The following is an 8,026-nucleotide window of genomic DNA, read 5'->3' as shown; positions in this document are numbered from 1 at the left end:
CCGGCCCGCCCGCCCGCCGCGGCAGCCATGGGACCGCGGGAGCCGCGCTGCCGGCTGGAGGCGGTGCTCGGCGCCCTCTACGACCTGGGTGGGTGCGCGGGACCGGGCCGGGCGCTGTGCCGGCACCACGGTCCTCCCTGGGGTCCGGGTGAGGGGGCCGGGTATGGGCGCTCTGGAGCGGAGCGGCGGCGGCGGCGCGGAGATGACCCACAGCATGTGCTTGGCACAGGTGAGGAGCCCGGCGGTGCTCGGCGCGCTGCAGAGAACGGCGAAGCGAGAGCAGTGCCGCCGTCGGCGCAGGAGGAAGAGGAGAGACGGGAGCCGCAGTCGGCGGCGGGCGGGCGGCGCGGGGCCCGCAGCTTCTTCGGGGAGTTGCGGGCCGAGCTGAGCGCCGCCGGCACTGCCCCGCCGCCCCCCGCGGCCCCGCCCGCCGTGGAGGTCGTGGTGTTCCGCAGGAGGAAGAGGAAGGAGCGGCACGGCCCCTCGGCAGCGCCGGTCGGCGGAGCACAGGTAGAGCCGGGCGGGCGCGGTTCCGTCTGCCCCCAGCCGCCCCTTCCCGAAGGGTGGGCGCCGTGGGGCGGGGTGCGCTCCCTGGACGCGGCGCCAGCCCTGTTGCTGATACAGCTGCCTGGAAATCCGGATGCTTTGGCGATCCGGGTGCTCAGCTCGATGGCATCTGGTCCTGCTGATTCCCAGTGGGGCTGCTGGAAACAGAGGCAGGATGAAGTAGGGGAGGGGGCAGGACTTGAAGACCAATTTTTTCAATTTCAGATCTCTAGATAAGAATCCTATGTTTGAAATAGGCGCATTTCAGCAAAATAAATTGATTTGCTGACAGGCCTGATGTTACAGCAAGAAGTGAAAGAGATGGAAGGCAAAGCCTCTTGGTTACTTCAGTGCCCAGGAGTTTTGTATGCTGCTCTGTTCCTGTCAGTAGCTGTTGTGAGGTGCCAAAACTTGCTTCTCTTTTCTGGCATCGCAACAGCACTGGGCCGTTGACAAGCAGCATTTGTTCTTGGAAGATCGGCGTTGGGTAGTCAGTGGGAGAAGGCATGACAGCATTACATCTCAGTCCTCTGGTTTGGTTTGTTGCTGCTGAACTGCTTTGCACTACCAAAAACTGTAGCTGAGTTCCTTCAACTGGAAGGTCTGGATAGGTTTGACTGGAAGCTGAGCAGAGGGGTTGATTGTTTTCCGGATTTTATAGCTTCTCTGGTTGGTTTCCTTGAGTTGTCTTTATGGCCATAACTTCAGAAGCCCATTCTAAAATAAGCTTTGATGGGCCAACATATGGCTGTCTTGAATTCAGAGTGACTTACTGATACTGGGGGTTTGATTGCTTGGAATTGGGGACTTCAAGCAGTTGTTTGAATCCATAAGCTTTTGTGCTTTTTCCAGCATGTTTTCCTCTAAAGTTTTTCTTAAGTTTTTTATAGCTGGAGTTTTTTTACCTGAAAATACTGGTGTTACGCTTGTTAGCAAAATGCTCTGAAGATAACCAGGTTTATTTGTGGTTGAAATCGAAATTCTCTATAGAAGCCTTTGCAGAGCTGAGAGGAGTTTGGCTGTGGTGCATGCAGACGGAAGCCCTGGTGTAACCCCTGGGCCTGAACCTGTGACTCACTGTGCCCTGAGGTCTTGGAGAGTGAAACAGAAATGCATGAAATGTATTTCAGTTCAGCTTTAATGCTTATGTAGTACTCCTGTTTCCTCTGAGTGGATTGTATCTTTGGGAGCAAACGGGGAAGGTGAACAGGGTAATCTCTTGAACAGATTGCCTGCCTGCATGCATCAGCATGCTTCGGAGTGGGCAGAGCTTCCACTCAGAGAGGTGGCTCAACACATCTTCCCTGAAATCAGAAAGCAGACAGTCTAAAATAACCCTGGGAGATTTGTAACTGCTCCACGTGTGGGACACTCCTGTAACAAGCAAGCCTGAAACTCTCTCCCTGGAGATTTTGTGCTTCTTTTTCTTTATAGGATATAGTGTGTTCCCCCTGGAGAGTAGCCCTCCAAACTGAGAACTGCTGATGGAAGTCTGCTGATGTCTGTGTAAATCATGGAGTAGAGAAGATATAGTTTTCACTGAGCTCATTTTGAGCAAGTCCTTTCTTCAGCCTGCGCTAAGTGGGTTCTGCTATTTGCTGACCCTTTGGAGCTGTTTCTCTGGCATTAGTGAAGCTGGATATGGACACTAATATATGTCGATGCAGTTAGGAATTAAGCTTATTTTACATATTGCCCCAGCTGCAAGTACATGCACTATTACCACTGCACTGTCTCAAACAAAATTACTTAAAATTTGTGAGCTATCCTACATTAGCTGTTTGGTGTGGGTTTGGAAGCGGAAATATGAGTGATACATAGCTCACATGTGGCAGTTTTTCTTTTACTTACCTAGAAAAAATGCCATTGAAACTATCTCTTTTAACAGATCCTGGTAATAAAGCTAGAAAAAAGTGCTGCTGGAAACCTGTGTATTATTCCATACAACTGACTTTACATTTCACTGCTTTTCAAAAAGCTATCCCAGTCAGCATTTAAACTGGTGTTACTTGTCATATTAATTTGAAATGTTTTGTTTTGTTTATAGACCCAAATAGTGAATGAAGAGAAAAATGCAGTCAGACAAGAATTTAACTTTGAAAAGGTAAGTCAGTAGGATCAGACTAATGTCACTAGTTTAGTGTACAGTTATGTGTACGTGTATGTCGCCTTTTTTGTCCCCACCCGGCTTCCGTTCTTCCCAGGTGCCGGCCAGCGGTTCGCTGTGGTGGGGGCGGGGTGCTAGGCAACACACACACCGCTGCTCCTGGGTCTCTGCCGAGAATCCAGGTAGCAGTTGGGTCGCTGTGATATGGGCTGCACTGTTCTAAGAACGCTACTAGGACCGAGATAGAGACAAGAGAGGACACCTGTGTGCAGTTTGAAGAAAGTTGTATTGCTCGAACGCCACAGGGACAAGTGACCCTGGGTGGGGGTTTGGTTAAAGCTTTTATAGGGAAACATAGGTGATAAGGTAAAACCAATAGAGACAGTGTCCAGTCTGAATACATTACAGGTCAAGTCCAATGGGAATAGCTTCAGGGGGAGGGATGAATATATAGAAAAATACCGAAACGAAACTCCAACTTCAGATTCACAAAGCTTTTTGCCCTTTTGCGTAGCTACGCACCACCACACGTGTATGCTTCAGAAAGCTGTGGTGGGACTGATGGGAAACCCTTACAGAAATGCCTAGGTGAGGATTTCCTAATAGGAAATCTCTCTTGTAGGTGAGGATTTCCTAATAGGTAATTCTGGCTACATGCCATGCCAAAGGAGGAATAGGCTGGCAGCAGTCAGCTGCTCAGTGTGGAGAGAGGTGTGTTACAACTTCATGGCCTTTCTTTCTGATCTTCCAGTGAGAATTTGAGGAGGATGCGTAAAGGTGCTTGAATTCCCATAATGTTTAGCATAGTTCTTGCAGCCCTATGGTGTCAAATCTCTGACATCTCATGTGGGAAGGAAAAAAAAGTGTATTGGCATCTGTTCTTGAAACAACAAATGGCTTTTTCCATTTGTCTTTTTATTCTCATCTGTTCTTATATGAGCATAACTAGCACTGGCCACCTTAGCTCCTAATTTGTTTACAGATCTGTGCAAATTGTTTTATGTGCCTAATCACTGCTCAGGGATGTGTTATGATCCAGTGGAATCTCTCTCTGGAGATTCTGCATGGAGCTGTCTACTGCTAAGAAGGGTGGGGATTTAATAATGGATTTAAAAAATATTATGGATTCGTTAGTGATTTTGCCAAGGTGTGCTTGTATAGTGTTAACTCTACCTATGTCTGTAGTCAAACCACCATCTGCCAGTCCATGCTGAGTGGTTAAGTGCTCATTTTCTACACGGAGGAAATCCGTGTTACTTTATGTGAAATGAGGAGAATTGAAAATTGTCCCCCTGACAGCCCTCACCATCCAGAGATTAGTTGGACAGTGGTTAACTGCTCTGCAGTATAGTTCTGAACTCAGTTTTATTTTATAGCACGCCAATTTCCAGTATTAACCAGGATTTCCTCAGGCATATGATTTCATTGCACTCTGCCAGGCATTGCTTTACAACAGATTGGACATTATGAAATGTCTGCAATTTTCTGCAATGTTCTAGGCTCGCCTGGAAGTGCACAAGTTTGGAATCACTGGCTACAAGAAGCAGGAGCAACGTGTTTGGGAACAGGAGCGTGCTATCATGCTAGGAGCCAAGGTAATTGTCCCTTGGTTTGTGCTGGAGGTCACCCAGCTCTTACAGTGCAGAAAAGCAATAAAGAACATGAGGAACTTTGGTATTACCCTTTTAAAACACAAAATCCCCTGCCTTGACCCTTCTCCCACTTCATCCTTACTTTTACACCATCTGTTCTGTCTTGTCTATTTTCTATAGATGATTGGAAAATTAGTATGGTTGTGTTATCAGGAAAGTATTAAAGATTAAATATGACTGATCAGGATGAAAAACAACATTTACTAATTTTTAATCAGGCAATTCAAAAATAAATAGTTGGACTGTGGGGCTCAGTTTTTAAATCTTCATTCTCACAGTGAGATAAAGATGGAGAAAAGTTTTTAGTCCATCATAGCTAGTATAAAAGAAAAAAATAATGTTTTAGGTGTTTTTCAAGAAGTGGGTTTGGTTTTTTTTGCTCAGAGTGTGTATGTAAACCTTATAGGACTGATAACAGAATATTTTTCCCTCTCTCTGCTGTCCTCACTAAGAAAGAAACAATTTGTGACTACCTGATGCTTCTTAAGTCCATTCCTCTCACCCGAAAGGAAATTAGGATTTCTAATGTTTTGCCACTATCACGTGAAAAATGCTGTCTGTGCAAGCGTGTGAATAATTTTTGAACCTATTTGAAAATTTAATCAGCAGTATCCTTCCCAATCTTTTTTGCAGCCCCCTAAAAAGGTACATGTGAACTACAGGACTTACCAAGAGAAGCTGAAAGAGAAAAAAGCAGTGAAAGATGCTGATAAAGAAACGGTTTGTATGAAATTTTCTGTTGAAAAAGGCAGTGTGTAGGAGCCAGCCCAAGAGCCTGACAGATAACCCCTCAGGTGCAGGACGAGTGCCCAAGCTTGACACCTGCTGGTCCCTGAGGATTGGCTTCCTAGCTCCTACAAGATTAATCTCATTGGTAAAAGCTGGTTGTGTGCAGTATGAAGGTGCAGAGTTAGGCTTGTGTTGTGGTTGGTTTCACTGCCTCACCCTTCCAGGCTGATTGACTGGTGATACAAAATCAGCAGGGTTTTTTTTTTTTTTTTATCCTTTCCTCTTTAGAGGAAATAGAATGGTCCCCAATTAAAGTTTGTTGGATGTTGTCTAACCACAGAGTGCTGGATCTTCTACTGCTTTTTTATCAGCACAATTCCATCTAGGATCCTACTCATTATTTAAAACAAGGGTGAGGCTTCTGTTGCATCCATCCTCTAGCACAGCCTATCTGGCTCTAAGCCTACTTTCTGCCTCCCTATGGAGCCTTCCCATGTAGGTGGGAGCAGGCTGGTAGGGTTGATAATTGCTCTTTCAGACGGTTTCCTGCCATCCTCTTTCCCAGGGACCTACTTCTCCTCCTCTGTCATGTGGCTCAAAGTGCATGACCAGTCACAGCTGAACCCTGTCATTTCACAGCTGCCCTCAGCTGGGTGACAGGACACACCTGCCTGGTAGCAAGCCCATCTTCTGAGCCTGGGATCTGTCACATGCCTGAGAAGGAAGCCTCTGCTTTTGCACCTGGCAAGAGCAGCCCGTTGGTTGTGAGTGGGCTGTACTTCCCATAAGGCATTAGGGAGGGCTCTGGGCACTTCTGGCGGTGGCTCCATAATGTGTTGCATTACTTGTTCTGTCAGAAGGTCTCCCAGCTTCCTTTAAGTGCCTGCTGCTCTGTGAAGCAAAAGCTATTTACTGAATGTTCTTTGTGCAGATGGTTGCTTAACCAACATGCTCTGTTCCTTTTTCGTTAAAATATGTGTCTTTAAAAACAGGAACATAAAGGTGATTCTATTAAGAAGAAGAAGAAAGAACAGAAGGAGAGGTGAGGTGTTTTTAACATGGTCTCCCCAGTTTATCTCCCCCATGTAATTGCACAGTCTTACCCCAGAAATCATGCACATCACAGTGCAACAAAATTCTCCAGCTGCTGAGCTCCTCAAAAAAAGGTGACACTACTCTGTGCCTAGCAGTTCCAGAGGCTTCAGTTCCACAGCTTTACTTGAAAGTATATCAGGTCTGCCCCAACACGTCTCAAGGCTGCAGTTGGAGGTCAGAGGGATGAAAATCCCTGTGTGCAGACTCAAGAGACACCACTTGCTCAGAGCATTTGCCCTAAGAAATAATTTCTGTGAAGCACAGGCTACAGTATACAGAGGCTTGAAAGTGAGCTGATATTTCCTAATCCTAGTGCAGCAGGTTCCCTCTGTACTCTATCTTCCTTCATTATCTAAAAATCTTCATGTTTCTAAACATTTAAAAATACAAATCATGCTGTAATGTGCTGTACATTTTGCATGTCTATGAAGGAAAAATGTTCTAAAGTCTTTGCATGCTATGGTTTGATACTCCATAATACCAAACCCTGCATAAATAGGTGACTTTGTCACCATATTAAGCGTTTACATGTGTTTCTGCTGTTTCTTTTAATTTTTATTTTTCCTCTCCCTCTTTCAGGAAGGCCAAAAGGAAGAAATCAGTGCGTAGCATTTGGCCTGCAGGACAAGTTGGAAAATTCAGAAATGGGACCTTGATTCTGCAAAGCCATGACATAAAGAAAATTAAATAATCTAAAGTTAGTAAATGAACTTCATGATACAGAGTGAAATGGACAATATGCATAAGAGAAATCACATTGCTACCAACACAGACTTCTGAGGCCTTTTGCCTATCCACCATATCCTAATTTTTTAATATTATTTGTTATATCGGAATTTTTATGTACCATTCTGCCTTGGGATGATTATTAGAATTTACCTTTTTATAAATAAAGATTAGAGTTCTTATTAAGAAGGTTATACAGGCTATTTTTATTAGTCAATATGTGCTAAAAAAACATTTCTTTTTGTAGAATCAGCTTATTGGCTGTAAGTAAAATACTAATTTAATCCATAAATTAATGGATTAATATATATATATATATCTTTCATATGGAAGGAATTTGGAAAAAGCAGTATCTTACTCACTCTTGAGCTGGAAGTAGGTGTTCTCCAAACATTTATTGGACAGAAATCTCTATCCTTATGGATTACTGGTGGATAATGGAACTGCACAGTAATTTTTCTGTCCAGCAAAACCTCTTAACGTTTCAAAATTATCTGCTTTGGAATGAAAATAATACTCTTCTGAAGTTTTGTCCCAGGCAAGCATTACACACTCATCTTGTATATCTCTGTAGAGATCTCCAAGTAAGCACTTTGGAATAGTTGTTTGGTGGCTTGGTTGTTTGGTTTTTAAAAACAAAACCATGTAAGAGTGAGCCAAATGAGCATGGACACTCAAAAGCTACTGGTTGATCCGGTTAACTCGTGTTTGTTTTGGTTCCATTCTTCTTAAGGTTTTTCTATGAAATCTTTACCAAAACTGCCTTTTAGTGCTATTTGGATTTCACCAGTCTGGTGTTTCTGGAACAATGTTGATTATCTTCTGTAGCTAAATATTTTATTTTGTTGCTTTTAAGGTCCATCCATTAGAAATGGCAATTGTTAGTAACACTTCCAAAATGAAAGTTCAGTATTTTAGGGGGAGACAAGGATAAGGATAACTTAAATGACAGAATTTTTTCTGTGTTGTAAGGAGATGTGGAGCTTGTGGGAACAGCTCTGGCAGTGAAGGATGTGTACATGGTAAGGAAAACAGCCCTTACAGCAGAAACTTGTTCTAGGTCTACTGGTACCCTTGTGGGCTGGGAGCCTGAGCAAGGTGATCCCTGACCCCAAGGTCTATGTCTTGCTGAGCTTGCAGCACCATTGGAGGCTGCCCCCTCCCAGGATGG

The 8,026-nt window shown here is 44.5% G+C and overlaps 1 protein-coding gene across 1 annotated transcript; it reads left to right on the top strand.

The window, feature by feature from the left end:
• Window positions 1-9: 9 nt before the first annotated feature.
• On the top strand, window positions 10-7,044 carry C3H1orf131 (chromosome 3 C1orf131 homolog). The gene is made up of 7 exons (XM_053973539.1): window positions 10-88; window positions 230-510; window positions 2,594-2,650; window positions 4,153-4,248; window positions 4,939-5,025; window positions 6,027-6,076; window positions 6,709-7,044. Exons 1-7 carry the CDS (start codon window positions 28-30, stop codon window positions 6,818-6,820), a joined length of 744 nt encoding a protein of 247 aa, XP_053829514.1. The 5' UTR covers window positions 10-27; the 3' UTR covers window positions 6,821-7,044.
• The last annotated feature ends 982 nt before the right edge of the window (window positions 7,045-8,026 follow it).

Source organism: Vidua macroura, chromosome 3 (assembly GCF_024509145.1).
Source record: "Vidua macroura isolate BioBank_ID:100142 chromosome 3, ASM2450914v1, whole genome shotgun sequence".
Lineage (NCBI taxonomy): Eukaryota > Metazoa > Chordata > Aves > Passeriformes > Viduidae > Vidua > Vidua macroura.
The sequence above is the reverse complement of the archived record's forward strand: the minus strand, read 5'-3'. Positions and strand labels throughout refer to the sequence as shown.

Bases quoted from the DNA above. Each gene is read 5' to 3' on its own strand.
- C3H1orf131 (XM_053973539.1), top strand. From the start codon at position 28: ATGGGACCGCGGGAGCCGCGCTGCCGGCTGGAGGCGGTGCTCGGCGCC. The intron at 511-2,593 runs GTAGAGCCGGGC...TTTTGTTTATAG, and splicing joins CGCCGGTCGGCGGAGCACAG to ACCCAAATAGTGAATGAAGA. The intron at 2,651-4,152 runs GTAAGTCAGTAG...GCAATGTTCTAG, and splicing joins AAGAATTTAACTTTGAAAAG to GCTCGCCTGGAAGTGCACAA.